At 39.1% G+C, this 17791-nt stretch overlaps 1 protein-coding gene across 2 annotated transcripts in view; it reads right to left on the reverse strand.

Moving 5' to 3' along the window:
* Positions 1–13407, reverse strand: part of SEC24A (SEC24 homolog A, COPII coat complex component) — a 45390-nt gene extending 31983 nt beyond the window's left edge. For both annotated transcript variants that reach the window (XM_039485150.1, XM_039485149.1), the window contains exons 1-3: positions 13200–13407; positions 7150–7677; positions 3358–3534 (exon numbers count right to left, since the gene is read on the reverse strand). In XM_039485150.1, the coding sequence (XP_039341084.1) occupies positions 3358–3534; positions 7150–7677; positions 13200–13278 (784 nt within the window). In that variant the 5' untranslated portion in view covers positions 13279–13407. The remainder of the gene's footprint in view (positions 1–3357; positions 3535–7149; positions 7678–13199) is intronic.
* Between the last annotated feature and the right edge of the window lie 4384 nt (positions 13408–17791).

Below are 17791 nucleotides of genomic sequence, written 5' to 3' on the forward strand. Positions count from 1 at the left end.
TGTTATCAACCCTTCAAAAAAGTTATCTATCATTTGAATGAACTACTTCACCAGAGATGTAATTTTTAGTTAGGCTAGATAAAAGGCTTTGCAAAGAGTCCAACTTGATCTGCGGTGTAGCAAGATGCCAAATTCCTCCCCTGGTTGCACATGTTGGGAAATGATTTTCAAAAGCACCTCAGGGATCAGATGCTCAATTCCCTTATGTATTTTTGAAAATTCCACCCTTAAATGATTACGTATGTCTGCTAAAAGAATAAGAAACGAAACACTCTTCTCTTAAGAGCACCCATCCTGCTCCATCTACTGATTCTATCAATAGCAGCTTCTGGAAGTCACACACCCAATCAAGAGTAAACTGTGGTAAAGAACCAAAAGAATTGTAAAGTGGCAAAAGAAGGAAGGGAATTATTAGTGAAGGGCTACTGGGAACCATCAACTAATACATAAAGGGGTTATTTGGGTTAGTAAAAGGAAAAACATACCCAACATATCCAAACAGTAACCCAAATTAAAGAGATTTGTTACCCAGAAGTAAATAAGCCACTTCATAGTCTGTTAAAAATTCTAACTTATCTAGAAAGAATGTGTTACACGGCTTTTTCTTAAATGTGGAAAAAAATACCAGTTTGCTAACCAAATGCAATTTCAAGTAAATTTCATATGCTCAAAAATTATAACAAATACTCTTCATTGTCCATGCAAGTTTCCTTTTAAAATGGGTCTTCATACTACAATTTCACCAAGCTACTATAGGAGAAAGCAGTTATCAATTTTACTGCATGTGGGGAAACCAAGAACAATTTTGACTTGATATCTCACATTATTAGATTAAAACAAAATAAACAAACAAAAAAACAAGCAGTGCCAATTACTTTATGGCCCTAAGATGAACACTAACTGTGAAACACTACAAGGCAGTTTGGTACAGGGTGGATAAAAATCAATGTTTTTAAATTGAAATCAGATTTTTTTTAATAAAATACTTTGAGGAAAAAACCTATCTAAAGATATCTCATCATGGAATAGGGATTATAAATTTTAATTCTATAGTATGAGACAATCTATTCATATAATATTTAAGAAAAGTTTTGTAAATGAGTTCCAGTATTTCGTTGATTAGGGACCCAATTTTATGGGATTCCAGGGACTTCTGTATAGATTATTTAGATTAATCTTTCTATCTACCCAATGGGACTCTGTGCTCAGTCTAGAAGATACCATCAGAGATGCTTAGTTCTGCAGTTCTCAAACTGTGGATTTGTGTCTCCGGATATTACATACTTGTTAACACCAAAAATGTTTTTAAATAAATAAATAAAATAAATATATAGAGGTGAGAAATAACAGACCTCAACCCTATTGTCCCTCTGCAAATTTGTGTACACAGAGTCAGTCCCTTACCTATCTTTAGAAGTGCAAAGTTTCAAAAAGTTCAATGAATAGAAGATTGTTGGGGGAAGAATAGATCTGGACAAGGAGAAGAAGTCTGGAGATAAAAATGAGGGAGGGACAGGAAGTAGAAACAAAAGTGAAACTGTTCGCACGGCATATTCCAGAAGTCTTGAGGTCTTTCTGAGTGTAGCCTTCATTGATTTGAGATCTACCATACCATACTCTCACAATAAGGGAAAACCTATAATGGCAGCAGGCTGTAAAAGAGACCCAGTTTGGGACTATTTTAATGTAGTTCCTCTACCTGTAGGTAAGAGGGTCATGCGTGCAAAATGCAAACAGTGAAACAAAGAAAAACTTGAATATTTAAATTAAAAAATTAATATGCTTGTTTTATTAAAATATTATATGTTTGCTGCTGAAGAAATAAATCCAGAAATACACAATGTTGTTGTTTTAGTTAAATAAAACAATTTAAGTGTCTGTCTGGTGATGTTCTCCTCTTAATACAGCATGGCAAGAAAATCCTCCAAATATTAATGATTAACCTGTTGAACTGGAGATAGTTCACCTCCCAATGACTTCATAAATATCTGCTTAAATTACCTTTGGTAAATGAATTAACCAAACAATCATTCATTTTCTGATATAGCTGTAAAACTAATCTGAAAAGTTTTCAAAATAAATCACTTTAAAAATGTATAGTGTGTACCTTCTAAAAAGGAAACCTACATTTATCTCCGAGTTGTGAAGAATATGTATTAAGGTTATAACAATCAAGAAGAATGCACTTTTATGTAGAAATCCATGATTAAATCTAGTCTTCCTGACTAGTGATTTAAATCAAATCCACCCTGGTTTGGTACAAAGCAGTGATGAGTGCTTAAACACAATGGCATACTTGTGCGGCAGCCATAGGAGTAAACCTCATGACTGCCATATTTTTTCTTAATTAGTCCTGGACAGCTGGTACTGTGTAGGGCATTTATTAAGAGCAGGTGTCACTCTCCAACTACCTTAACATGCTGCAAAGAAAGCACACAGTAAGTATGATTCAAAAGTTTCACTACAAAAAGTTAAATATAACATACAGCACTTACATCTGACACAGCATTGCAGAGCTCACATTTTATAAAATTTCCCCATGGGACAACCCTGTATATAGCAATCCCCATTCCACTCCAGGAGCAACGATACCAGAATTCAAATGATGCTAACTCCTATTTTGATCCTACTGGATAAAGGGAAGAACTCCATGCAGGAATAACATTTTAATCCTCTGTAGTTGCTGCAGGATTGGTGATAGAGAGATTTAAGTTTCCCACACAGTTTTGAAACAATGGGAAAAGAAAAAATCCCTCCTAAATACAAAAATGAATATAAAAACCAAGGGCATAACATCACACATGTATCACTCTCAGATATTTATTTTGAACACTCAGTTTTACACTTCTCTTCTGCATCTGTCAATGGGAAATAATATGCCTTCTTTCTCCCATCAGTTTTACCTTGAAACTGTGAGGAAACTATGCTCCACTGATGTGAAATTCTCAACTTATGTCAATGCAATAAAATCAGTGCATTAATTGGTACAGATTTTTCACAGACACATTGCAACACAAATTCAACACACATGAAATAAATTTGTTCTTCTGAAAATATAGCATCAGAAATTGATATTTGGGAAAACATTTCATTTCATATTTGAACTACCTCTAAGTTTAAGTTTAAAAAAAAAGATCCTCTAACAGTCATTTGGGAAGTACTGGTGATGAAAACATTCATATATAAAAAAAAAATGGAAGAGTTCTGAAGCATAGTTAGTACAGTGAAATCATGGGAAAGAGTTATCCAGCAGCCAAAAGTTTCTGTTTGCTAAGTCATCTTGAGTTAATTTCTGTATTTACAATTACCTATATCGATATGGAAAAACCAAATAAACAGAATTGATCAATCCCTTACCTTCTTGGTTTGTAGCTGAATTTAGCAGAGGTTGGGGCAGAGAGCTGTTAGGCGGTCCTACTGGGGTTGCTGATGGCCTCACTAAAGGTGGACCTCCGGCCGGAGGCGGTCCTAGAGGAGGTCTAGCAGGAGGGAATGCTGAAGCTAAAGGCCGATTCACTGGTGGAGGAACAAAGCCTGTAGAGATAATTCATTTTCAAGAGCTTTAAACCGACTGAAGAGTTACAGATGGTTACTTATATACAGGTCAATCTGAATATTAATCTTATTTATTCAGTGGAAAGAGCAGCACAAGTTACAGAAACCCAAAAGAAGCACATGAAGTTTAACAGCTCTTAGACAGTTTTTCTTCTCATCCTTAAAGTACTGGGATTTCTGAAGCTCCATGATTTGTCACTACCTGTTTTGATGATTCAAAACCATTGTGGCAAAATTTTCAAAGGCACATTAACCACAAGAGTTGCCTTTGAAAATGCCAGCCTATGTCAATATTATGCATCTGATGATCCTATAAATTCATACTTTTTTTTTTTTAAACAAATTTTCCCTTGACCATCTGCCATCTATATGATTTGATGCTAAGTAGTCGCCGTTAGAAATATGTATTTTCTAGATTTTTCATTACTTGTAAAAAAAGATTTTACACTGAGAATACTGCAGCAATGAGACACAGCCCAAGTATACTTATGCAATGCAAGGGATTTTTGTTTTGAAACTAAATACTCTAGGTCAAGGATAGTACACAAAGGTTTATTAGCATCTATATATTGAAAAGCTCACAAGTGTTTATCTTCCTAGGTTGGAGAAATGTACAAAAGTTCTAAGACCACATCATTTTTCTGTAACTTTCTCCCTCCCTTAGCCAATGAAAGATTTTCCCCTTCCTGGACATTCATGGATAATTTAAAGATAATTACTTATTTAATTGCCATCCCGCCCTTAATTTCTTACTTATGCTTAAGAGTTGTCCTAGGAGCACCTTTTTCCATTTCAGAGGGTGGTAGGTCTACTCTTCTCTAAAAGCACTAGGAGCACTATCAGGCATTAACTAAATTTGAAATAGTTTATATCTTCTCCAAAGATCAATCACCAACTTTTGTCAGTACATCAGGTCTTCACCAAAATGGGCAGCATATGGCCACACATTAAAATACATTAGAAGTATTTCTATAGTACACTGATTATTTAGCCACATAAGGTAAGTTGTCAGATCAAACTACACAAACTTAACTGATCATTTAAAAAAGTATCTGCTTGATTACTTATGAAACAACATTCAATATTCCAGGTGTATCTGTAGTGGTGACATCAAACAAAAGTATATCTTTATCACGATTACTTCCATTTTGTTCCTTTATCTGAGACTTTGCCAACAGAGACAGCTTCGGGCAAGGTACATTACCAACATTAGCAGAGACCTTTGCTCCCACTAAATACAAGAAGCATCTAGCCAATAAACTAAGTTATGCAATCTAATTTTAAAGACAGTACATGTCACTAATTCTACAAATAACTACAACCAATTTAGTTCAGGAAGAATTTGTATTGTGTTATGGCTATGAGAGTCCTGCTATTACAGTCCTTCATTTTTATTCTGCAGACCAGTGGTCCACAACCTTTTCCATGGGGCGGGCACCGGACGACTAGCCCCCAAGGACCAGGGCCACTGGACAAGTAGCTGCCGAAATGCCACTGTGAAGGAATGTCATCAAGAGGTGTCGCCGCCAAAATCCAGCCAAAATTTGGCGGGATTTCAGCAGCAGCACTTCTTCACGTTGCCACTTCTTGGTGGCATTTTGGTGGCTGCTTGTCCAGCGGCCAGTTGGCGGGTGCACATGGATGCCCTGGTGGGTACCATGGCGCCCACGGGCACCGCGTTGGGGACCCCTGCTATAGACCGTTCTGAAAAACCAGTCTCACAAGGTCTGCCTTTTCTCCCAACAATCTACTCTTTAATTTCCCTCCATCTGTGGACTACAAGGGGTATGTTCATGGACATTAATGGCTCACAGATCACAGTTTGAAAGCCAATGTGCAATTAATTTCCTTTTAATGTGCATGGTTAACATTGACATCAGTCAACAGGAGTTTAAAAGTCATCCGCAAGGGAAATATTTGCTTTAGCATTCCAGTTGCTTTGACTTGCAATAAATTTTATAGAAGGATAGCACACGACTCCCATTAACAGGAACGTGTGCTCAGTAGAAGAAGAATTAGAAAAGGAACTGCTGTATGTGAATTGGATAGTAGAATCCTAATGATAAAACTGTAGTGAACTGAAACTGTACAAGTGGTTTGCATCTGTATTGTGTTTCCAAAATGGTTAAAGTCAGCAGTTAGTGTTATGCAAATTTTTTGTCACCTGCATATCATAGGGCACAAAAAAAAGAGCTGATATATCTAATAATGTGCTGCTCTATCACTTTTATAGCCCATTTCACACTTCTTTTCTCAGAAACTTTCTAGACACAAACAACTTGGGATGGAGTGAAAACTAGATATTTAGAGTAAGGAAGCTTTCTATCTAGTACACACTAAGCTTTCCATTTAACAATAATATGCATATCACTTTATTCATGTTTTCTTACTTCCCATAAAATGCTGAGGCCTACTATTCCAGACACTTGACTTGCTTTAGTGAACGATGCTGAAGAAACTATTATAGCTTCTGACAAATTCATGCATTTAAGAAAATATGACCAAAAAATTTTAAATGTTTACCACGAACAGAAGCCAATGATAAGGTTGGAGATTGGCTGGTGCATATTACCAGGGAATAGAGAAGCATTAGTGAGATTTTATTTGCTAATGTATGTTTTGATATCTGTGCTGTGCTCAATGAAGTGTCTGTGCCTGTGTTTTCCTGAACAAATCATCTTTGTCTAGAGTGAAGTAAGAAACTGAACTGTAGCATCACTGCTTTCTCCCAGCTTCTCCTTTCAAACACACATACATACCAGGCTTCTGTATTTCAGAATGACTGTTGTACGACTCAACAAACTATGCTCAAGGAGTTCAAGTTACAACTTTCCAACAAAGGCCATGCTGAGAACTGCCAGCATTAAATGATTAACAGGAATCCTAAAAAACCTTCAACTTGCACACCCCCCCCTACTGACAGAAAATCTCAAGAGGCCAAGATTTGATCCAAGTGTGCAAATGTTCAAATAGGTATCATTCAGAAGAGTACGAAAGGGCATATAGGTACCATATATGCTCACCCAACCTCTGTACTGTGTACCTGTTTCCCAACACACAAATATAATAGGTATATTTTTTGCAAACCCTCAGTTCTCTATATTTCTAGTCCCTCTCTTCCTTTTTTAAAAAGGCAGGTAGGTACCAAAGAGCTGGTAAGTGGTGGGGAGAAAAGATCCTCTAGCTTCAGAGCTGTGAGAAAGACCCCTAGAAAGCATGAAGACATGCAAACATTTGACCTAAATACGCAGTATTAAACATAAATTTAAACAAGACAATGAGTGAGAAAGGCCAATTCCCAGCAAATGCCTATTGCAGCATTCTTCAAAACACAAAATTAAGAGCCTGTTCCCTACATGGAACTTTCTTTGAAGTGAATGGAAGTTCTCCAAGTAGTTCTAAACTGCATTTCATCAGAGCATCTAGCTCAACAATGCAGTTCCACAACTATGAGGAGTCACTGCAGAATCAGATCTTTCTTTATTTTTAACCACAACAGCTAAAGTGAGAATTAACTTTTGCAACCAGATGTATAACTCAGTCCAAACATATGCCACTGTACAAGAGTCCTTATGTTTACTTTATCTTTCTTACCTGGTTTCATGTAGCTGTTTTGAAGTGGAGGACCTCCAGGGGAAACAGTATACTGATAGCTTGTTGCAGGATTTGTGCTCCCTGATGATGATAATAATGGCTGGGTTGGTAATGTTCCTGCTACATGAGCAAAATGGTTTGTTTGAGACCCAGTCGGCTGACTCATAGGAGTCTGACCATACTGCCAGTTTGAAAGTGCTGGGGGATAAGCTCCAGGAACGAAGCTACTAGAAGATGATGGTATAGCAGCAGAGTTTTGTGACGGAGGGAGCATTTGGGGAACAGAACTTGTATGTTGCAAAGGTGCCATAGAAATAGGTCCCACAGGTGGTCTATTAAGAGTCTGCCCAGATCCCTGATTACTTAACAGAGAAACATTCTGAGAACCACCAAAGTTATATTGTCCAGAAGATGGATGCACAGGAACCTTTGTTGGTATCTGATGCGAGTATAATCCTGGAACTGTAGAGCTGAATCCTTGGCCATCTAACATTTGTGATGAATGCATCAGTGAGTTTTGCACAGGACCTACAAGAAAAAACCTTCAAAGAGTCAATGTTGTACCCAAGAAGAAATTTCCAGCTTCCCAATAACATATCACTTATTTACAGCCCCTGGGAATTTACCACTAGTTCCTTAGTAATGAAGTGCTTTTTAGTAACAAGCCAAGTATAAGGAGAGCAGTATAAGACACATGAACTTCATAATTAATTGCTCTTAATACACTAGACCTTTGTTTAATTATTTTTCTGACAACCTAATAGAACCCTGATATTCTCTAAAAGTTTCAGGTTTGAACATGGCCATCATCCCTGGCTGATGTTTGCACGTGAACATCCAGAAGCCAGAAGTTCAATAAAAGCAAATCAAACATAACTGTGATGCTCTCACATGCAGCTGGCTGGTGAACCAGAATGAAGCAATTAAATGTAGATGGCAGACAGGGAAAATATGCTTGGAGTTTGAAACAATTTAGAAATATTCCTTTGAACATGATGATTGACCCTACTGTTAATTTACTGGGGAACATACAAGTTAGTGAACATATCAGCATAATTCTTAAGGTAATAAACCATGACTCATATTTCCCACAAGCTTAAGAATGAAAACTTCTAGTGGTCAGTTTTAGTAAGAGGAAAAACTCATCCCCATATTACTCATGTAGCATTTACTTTGGAAAATGCAAGTTCTGGAAGCCAGTTAATAGAAAAGTTATTTTCTATTGCCCATTTAAAGCCAAGAGACAATCAGCTAAGCCAAATGTGTTTGAGGGGAAAAATCGTATATTGGTATGATCATACTAACATGGCAGCGGGCGTTTGTGTTGATTCCCCAAGTAACTATTGTGCACACATGAAGGGTGGCGAACAGAGTATACATGCTGAAATGACCAAGAGTGAAAATGGTTTTTAAAAGCTGCTGTTTACACTAATTAGCAGCTACATTTTCCTTAGTACTTTTTTAAAAGCATCTCTGTCAGGATCATGGGACAGAGGTCAATTTTGCCATCAAATCTCAGAAATTTTGCTCAGTGAAGTAAAAAAAGGTAGCCTATGCATTTAATCTGCTTTTTAGATTTTTGCTGACTGGTATAGCTGAACTAAACTGAATTCATTTGGAGAACATATTCAGAAGCAAGCAGTTTATGAAACCATTAGCCATTTTTAGAATGATTTACATTCTTAGGCCACCATTCATTTTCCATATTTTAAAGATGACAACTAGATATGATAGGGGAAAATAGTACTACATTATTTATTTTCACAATGTTGGGACTATAGCTGGTGGGGCATTTTTTTTTTTAAACAAAATGGGTTTTTACTGGAAAATACTATTTTGTCAAAACCAAAATGTTTCACAGAAACCAACTCTTCCACAGAAACACAGGCAAGTTCACACTGTAAACCCTCCTGGTTTCTTGCCAGCTATCCTGGCAGGATGCTGAGGAGCCATGGGCATCCAGGGTTCACCGTTCCAGCGCAGCTCCACCATCAGATTGTCCCAGAACTAAGGACCCCAAACTGCAGGTGGCAGCCAGATAAATAAATGTTTGATTTTTGTGAAATGAAATATTTCGGAATTTGCTTTCCACGAGTAATTTCAAGTTTTCATTCCGAATCTGAACAATTTTTTTTTCAAGATTTCAGAATTGAAGACCACAGTTGTAAGTTGTACACACCATATGTTATCCACTAGACACACATCCCCACCCTGAAGGGAGGCGGTATATATCTCCAAGTGACATGTTTTTAGGTGAACTAAATACGCTTCCTATTGTATCCCAGTTGACATTAAAACTATCTTTCTGTCACAGGTTCTCTCTTGAACTGTTTTTTTGCTATTCGTAGTCAAGCTGTGTCTTTCTGAATTACTTCCCATTCCATCACCTCAAGTTTATAAAAATGTTATGTGATTTTTGCATGCCCATTTAAGTGACTATAAAAGATGTCTGTTTTAAATGCTTAGGTTTTTAAGCAAGCAGTCCTTGATGTGCACACACAGTAGCAACCTTAAAGTTAACACAGTATTTTAACTGTTATACTGTATTAAAAATAAGGGAACAGTCATATTGGTTATCTCTGAGGTTTCGAAAAAGGTGTTTCAAGCAGTTTAGGTCAAATTGCATTAACTGGAATCTCACTGTTTCAGTCTTCAAGACAGATCATAAGAAGGGAATATATCGATTATTTTGCTCAATGCGTCCACACTTCTGTCTCTGAAGGAGAACCTCTAACTTCTGTCCCTTTATTATAGACAGATAACTAAAATATCCTCAGTTCTCCCATGACTTCAGTGATAAGATCAACATTTACAATACATAATATATATAGAACAGATGCATGAGAATCATTCCTGGATCACTGAACACCTGCTTTTCAAACAAAAATACAGTATTCAGATTCCCTGATAAGAATCAGATGTCACCAAATCTTTTTAACTGTTGATACAGTAGCTAGAAACATGACAGTGAGCTGTTTTTGTTTAATGTACTATTGTATTTTTTAGAGAAAGTTACAATTAAGATAACACTTTGAAAAAAGAAATCTGATGAGAAGTTTGTTGTGGGGCAGGGTGTACACCACAGAATTCATGTGTGACTTTGTGCAAGTGACCTACTCTGTGCCTCAGTTCTCCATCTGTAAAAACAGGAATAATAGTACTTCCACTAAGCTACTATAGTAATGCAAGTCAAATACCCAAAATGGACATAGGGATTGGTGCAGCTGAATTTGGTCCCACCTCACCACAGAGCACATGGGGCCCTGATCAAAACTTAAGTTTCTGAAACATCATGACATTATAGCATGAGATCATATGATCCTAGCAAAAGCCATTTAAAGACATCAAAAATATGTATTTACATTACAAATACTCAAGTTAGTCTGTTTATTTAAAATGCAGGACTATTAATATGCTTAACACCAAAAGCAGATGAGTTTCCATCTTTTATGAGCCTAGCTCATTTTACTGTCAAAAAATGCTCAGTGCTACAGCTGTTTAAGTATTGGAGGGGATGATTACTGAAGCAACCCAATATACAACAGTCAGCAACTTAGACAGATAAACAACATAGTGCTGCTAGCAACAATTTAAAGTGATATGTGAACATGTGTGCTCAGGAGGTAACCTGCTAAATACGTGATGAGCAAGAAGTTGCTGTGAAAAGCTGGAATAGCCTATATGAACATAAACAAAGCTTACTTCCTACATACAAGCTACTGCAGCCATTATAAAAATTGTCACATAATGTTAAAAAAAGATATATTATTGCTCAGTCTGCACTTGACTTTTAATGCATCGCAACATGCCAGGTCTTTGGGGGCAGGACTCCTTCTCCATGCATGTTTTTAAACAGTGCTGATAACAATTTAACAGATTTCCTGCATTTAAAAGACTAGTGATAAAAAAGTGTTACATTTAATGTCACATCTGAAGATGACATTATCATCACATAAACAAAAACTTGCATAATTCTCCTTTTAATTTCCTTTTCCCTATGCCAGACACCCCCAACTAGCCTGCCATGCATTCTCCTTCAACTCTCTCCTTAAGACATCTCTGATAATTCTAGTCCATTCCTACTCCAGGCAATATTAACTAAATCAACGGCTACAAAAAATTAAAACCAAAGAGCTCTCAGATTATACAATTTATTGAATGGGAGAACACTGTTTTTGCATAAACTGCCAAATAAAATTACATTATGTGCTTTACTCTAAAGTTACAGGATCCTCCCACTGCAAGTGATAACCGTGGTGCCACATGTACACTACATTACAAGCGGTCACAGACGCTTAGATTATGAATGACTTCTGAATTTAGAAAGCTGAATGCTATCTATAATTGGTGAGATATACTATAAAATAAATCTTTCAGTCACTCAACAACTTTATTTTACAAAATAGGGCTTTTTTCCTTAAAAAAAAAAGAAAAAAGAAAAGAAAACAAATGTGCATGCTGTAGCAGTCTGAGGACCATACACACATTATTAAAAACTTCTCTCTCATTATAATGTGAACAGAGGATGACAACTTATTTACCAAATAATGGGCTAAAACAGACTGACTTTTATAGAAATACTGTTCTATTACGGCAAATTCAGACCATTGGCTCATTATCTCATGTAATACCCCATCTGTGCCATCACCTAATGTTTCCAGAGAACAAAGCCTCATGACCACCTACTGTATGTGCATTGGGGTTTGAGAGAGTGAGAACTCCATCCCCTCAGAGGGATCAGGTTATGTCCTCTCCTGATATCATTGTTAAAAATAATCCATCCCCTTCTTAAAAGTCCAACTTATTTTCTTCTATAACCTTACGGTTGGGCATAAAGAGAAACGGTATGCACAAAGCTGTTTGAAATCAGATACTGAAATCTTTAATGCTGCTACCAAACATCTTTTAACTCAAGATCTGGCCACTTTTTATGGCGGGGGTTCTCAAACTGCGGGTCAGGACACCTGAGGAGGTCATGAGGTTATTCTGTGGGGAGTTGCGAGCTGTCACCCTCCATCTCAAAACCCACTTTCCTCCAGCATTTATAATGGTGTTAAATATATTTTAAAAGCGTTTTTAATTGGGGGGGAGGGGTGACACACTCAGAGGCTTGCTATGTGAAAGGGATCCCCAGTACAAAAGCTTGAGAATTATTGTTTTATGGCTTGTTGCTAAATCAGAATAAAGCAAAACAGGTTAACAAACATCTTGTGTGTATTCCAGTGATGAAACTAATAGCCAATTTGAATGTGATTTGCTCAAAATTTCACAAGGAAGGTACTTGGAAAATGTTTTCTCAGCAATGCCCATCCAAACACGTACAACCTCACAGACAGGAGCCATTCCTTCCCCATGGGTTTTTTTTTAAACTGGTTTGTGTTAGTCTCACACCCAGTGACAGGTTTCTGTGGATCTGTGGGGGCACCGCTCGTGCCCTTCCCCACCCACCCACCCACCCACCCCGTTTGGGATGTGTATTCCGATACTGCAGTGATGAGCACAACGTAAGTGATCCAAAATGATGACCCGCATCCTACGTGGCACACACACCCCCACACACACTCAAACCCTGAAACTGAGCACAAGCTGACGTCCCGTGAGCCCTGGCCCGCTGACTGCCCGCTCGGCCCCACCAAGGGGCCAGTGGGAGGGAGCGCAGAGGTCTCAGGGGAAAACTAAATACCGGGGAAACGCAGGCCTCGCCCACTGGAGACCCCCGTGGCCGACCATCCCCCCCAGCACGGCTGCACGACCCCTCAGTGTCCCGGTGGGGCGGCGAGAAGGGAGCTGGGGAGGATCAGTGGGTGCCCTCGCCGGGCCCCAGCCCCCGCCCGGGGGCCTGATCTCTGGGGGATCCCCGGACAAAGGGCCGGGCACGGAGGCTCCGCTAGGGACGGGGCTCCACGTCAGGCGCCGCAGGCCCAGCGCCGGGTCTCCGGCCTGGGGAATTGCACCGATTCTCCTCGCCCTCCCCCGGGGAGCGGCCGAGCTTCCCCTCGGCCTGGAGCAGGGAGCGGCCGGACCCTCGGCCGCGGGCGGCCTGGCCTCACCGTTGCTGTAGCGCTCCTCTCCAGCCCCGTTCTGGCTGCTGTGCCCGGAGGCGGCGGGGGGTCTCCCGGGCTGGGCCATGGCGGCAGCGGACACAACTCTGCCTGGGTTCGCCCGGCCCCAGCTCCGAGCCTGGGGGGAGGACGGAGGGAGGGAACCACACACCGGAAACACCGACGGCTACGCCGCGCAGGCGCACTCCGTACACGTGGCATTTCCGGGACCGAGCGTTCTGCGGCAGTGGGCGTGGCCAGAGCATGATGGGGCGGAGTCTGAAGTGGGTGGGGTTTCAAAGGGGGAGCTCGCTCCCCTGCGGGGCTGGTACTGTACTGGGCGGACTTGGTTGTTCTGTGGACAGCTGTAGCCTAGCACGATTCCTGGATCCCTCATTACATGCAGTGTTCCACTCCGGTATTAGAGTTTGGGTTTATTTTGTCTCCCACTGAGTAGTTAATTACAGCTTTTCATTTCTAAACCAATTTATTTCAGTAATATAATGCTACCTGTCCACCCCTGTTTGAGCTCCACCAACACAGTATCATTTTTTCTTGAAAAATCCTCAAGCACAGTAGCCAGGCAGACGACGTACTGCACAATAGTTTAGGTGAGAAAAAGAGAGCATCCAGGTGAAACGGGGCTGGGAAGGGGGGTGAAGAGGAAGGAATATTAGGGATGCAGAATGTAATGACTCTTAACAGGACAGCAGAGTTCCCTTGTGCGTGATCCTGTTCAGGTTGAAGTCAATGGCAAAACTCCCAGTGACATCAACAGGATCTTCTCTTCTGCAAAGTGACCCAGGGTTTATAAGAAACACAAGTCCGCTTCTGTTTTACATGCAAAAAGATTCCACTTAAGTTCCCATAATATAAATGCCATAAATTTTGGTGCAGCAATCAGGGGTGCTGGAACAATTTTTATAGTCGGGATGCTGAGAACCATTGAACCAAACTATAAACTCTGTATATAATGGAAATCCCTTTAAGCCATCGGGTGCTATAGCACCCCTCCACCTCTAGTTCCAGCACCTATGGCAGCTATTCTAACTCAGAAGGAAGAACACCACCACCTACCTATTAGAATCCTGGGGTGTGGGGGAGGCAAGATTCTTGAGAAAGTTTGTAAAGTGGAGTCCCGATCCTGCAAGGAGCAGCACGCAAGTGGATCTCAAGAGGGCTCCAAACAGGACCAGGGTCCAACGGCACGGAGCTCCTTGCCGGATTGGGGTTTAGGGCCTGGGCTTAACATCCTGACATAAAAGTAAACAATGTAGAATGTTAGCCTGGAGGGGAACAATCTCTGAAATGTAATTAACCCAGTGGGAATAAGCAACAGGAGCAGAGGAATTTAGAAACACTAAATACTAGATTTTTGGCCAAATGTTCTTCCTACTAATAATACAAATAGTGAAAAAAGGAAATACGAAATAATACTGAAAAAATTCCTTAAAATATTACCAGCTCTTTAAAGCACCTTTTAAAGGATTAAATTATGATTGTAGAAATCCGGTGTGTCAGTTTAGGTCCTGATCATGCAAGCACTTACACACAAGCTTAACTTTCATTCCCATTTACTCTGGACCTTGGTACCTCATCTTTCACTCCTTTCAGACCAATGCATCATCTGGGTTGTGAATTAACAAAAAATACAGAATCTATCTTTCTTAGGGTGATTTCAATCACTCTAGTATCTAAGCACTTCCCAGGACTGTGTTTTCCATCACTCTTGTGCATAGCATGAGGCTGTGATATCTATGTTTAAAATACAAAATTAAGTTAACTGTTTGAGCTTTATTTTACCTCCAACAGTGCTAACAACTTATGGTAAACAATTTGCTCCACCTTGCATTTAGCTGTGACACTTAGAGTATCTTTCACAGACCTGAAGAAGAACTCTGTGTGGCTCGAAAGCTTGTCTCTCTCAACAACAGAAGTTGGTCCAGTAAAAGATATTACCTCTCCCACCTTGTCTCTCTAATATCCTGGGACCGACATGGATACAATTACACTGCATACCTCCAACAATAACATTCAAAATTAGCAATTTAAAATAAGTTTGCATAGTCAAAGTTCAGAGAAGTATCTCTCGTCCTGTTCTTGCAATTGGATTAATTAATGTGGTCCCATGCTTCCTTGCAAATCCCTGTTAATTTCAATGGCACTCTGATGCTAGGGTGACCAGACAGCAAATGTGAAAAATCGGGACATGGGGTGGAGGGTAATAGGAGCCTATATAATAAAAAGACCCAAAAATCAGGACTGTCCCTATAAAATCAGGACATCTGGTCACCCTATCTGACGCAAATATGTATTAATAAAATTTTAAATATTTGAAAAGATAATTAGACAATATTTAATCAATCTTTATTAATAAAGTAAAAATTAAAACACCAAATAGAGAAGAATAAAGCAACAAAATATAAAAAGAGATGAACAAAGGACCAAAACAACTGAACAAAAGAATCTCACGTACCCCAGGACTGAATTTGGCTTAATATTTCATACTCGCACAATTTTAAATATAAGATAAACTATTAACTCATTATATTTTTAATGCTTGAGCTACTTCTATTCCAACCACCTTTTCTAAAAAAAAGGTGTCCAAATTAATTCAAATGTGTCAGTTTCCTCTTATATGATTGTAAAAAATGAAGATACTTTTTTATTCTTAGTATTTTCTACTGCCATCAAATTACTCTTCAGACAATCAAATTACTAACCTTGTTCCTTTTCAGATTTGCAGAATGGATATATTCCAGTGATACATTTATAAATGTTTGAAAGGATTGAATGGAAATTAGTAAATCAATATAGTATAGTCTCTGTGGCTGAATCAGGCCTTAACTGAGTCTCTCTCATGAGGCTAAGGTGCCAGCTGTGTTGGTTTCTGTGGGATAGACCTTTGTTTACTGGCAGCTTATTTCATACAGGTCACTGAACAGCCTTCAAATGCTGTAATGCTGGCTCTGAAAAGTCTACTCTTTCCAACCAGAATACTTTGGAGCACGTCTCTATCACAGTTATCCAACTTGAATAACAAGGGAGTTTAGGATTTCAGCATTCTTATTGCAGCCAACAAATAGTTCACTTTTTAATAGGAAACCTGAGATTAACATTTATAAAGAGGCATATATAAGAAAGACAAGTATGTGATTATACAACATGCACATCACGTGACTTATTGGATTTATGCCATTTTAAAAATAAAAAAAAACAGAAATGCATAACAAATCCTCACACAGTAAAGGTGGAATTTCAAAAATTCCTAATTTGAACAGAAAAAAAAGTTTCTGTATAATCCATCACCTTGGATTTAACATAACTGACTTTGTAACTCAACACATTTGGGGAGATTTTATGATGTGGATCTATCATGAATTAAAGAATGTCTTCTATGTATGAGGATATTTTATATTCTGAAATGACCATTAGCAATTTTCTTGTGTGGCCTGATTTTGGCTGCCAGACATCCTAGTGCCAGGTTAAAAAGCAGAGACAATAGTGTTCTACCATACTGAGTACCTGGCTTCTGTACTAGCAGAGGCTGGTTGAATATGGTGGAAATCCCATTTATAGATCCTTCCCCAAATCAGATTATTTAAGGGTATTTATAATAGGTATAGTAATTCACAGTTTCCTTGCCAGCTAGTGACAGAAGATAAGCATCGTGGTGAGACAGTTTTGCCAAGTATAGCTGGAGCCAGACTTTGAATATATTGTATGATGCCAATCTGTCTTTCATTAAACTGACTTGGTCAGTGGGGCTGTGAATATATGTGGGCTTATTTAACCTTTAGGTATCATATGGTCTAAGAGGTGACTCTGAAGTCAATGTATCATTAAGGTCATCTCCTGGCAGCCTTTTTAGATAAAGTCCTCTTTATCTTTTGGGGGGCACAGCTGTTGCAGTTGCTCTTTATATGCCATTTTATTTATTGTTCTGCAATAACTGTGATGGGAAGGTTTTGTAATTTAGGGGAGAAATAATTTAAACCCTGGTATTGCCTATGCGCATTAATTTGATGGCTTCTTGCATATTCCTAACTGAGAGTTCTTACTGTAGGGATATTTATGGACCAGTGGAAGGCTAGAAAGAAGTATGATATTTCTGGGTTGTTCAGCATTTCTTTGTTTTTATGAGAGACACTATACATCAAGAAAGCAGCCCATTGCCATTATTTCTTTATATTGTAAGCGAAGAATTTAAAAATAAAAAAATACAATTCTAAGCACCTCTTCAGCAAGGAACCATGGCAAAGAAAACAGAGGGTTGATTTAGGGCCTGGCTGCAGCTCTTGCACTGGGGATCCAACTGGTGAGGAAGAAGAAAGGCAGGAGGTTGAATTTGGGAGGCCATCCCTGGCCACCCCCCATGCTAAAGAGGGGAGAGTGAGTTAGGAAACCCCCATTTTGGGCAGGGAGTGATTCTGAGGCTATCACACAGACTTGGTTTGATGAGTTGGGGGGCAGCCCCAGGTAGGGTTACCAAGAGACCCTTATTTTTTCATCTCTGTACAGGTTTGGGAGTTGCTGAGTGTTGCAAAAAGCGGTAACAAATACCCCTGGTGAACGTAGGTGAGTACTGCTTATTAGTAAAT

Source organism: Mauremys reevesii, linkage group 8, assembly GCF_016161935.1.
Source record: "Mauremys reevesii isolate NIE-2019 linkage group 8, ASM1616193v1, whole genome shotgun sequence".
Taxonomy (NCBI): domain Eukaryota; kingdom Metazoa; phylum Chordata; order Testudines; family Geoemydidae; genus Mauremys; species Mauremys reevesii.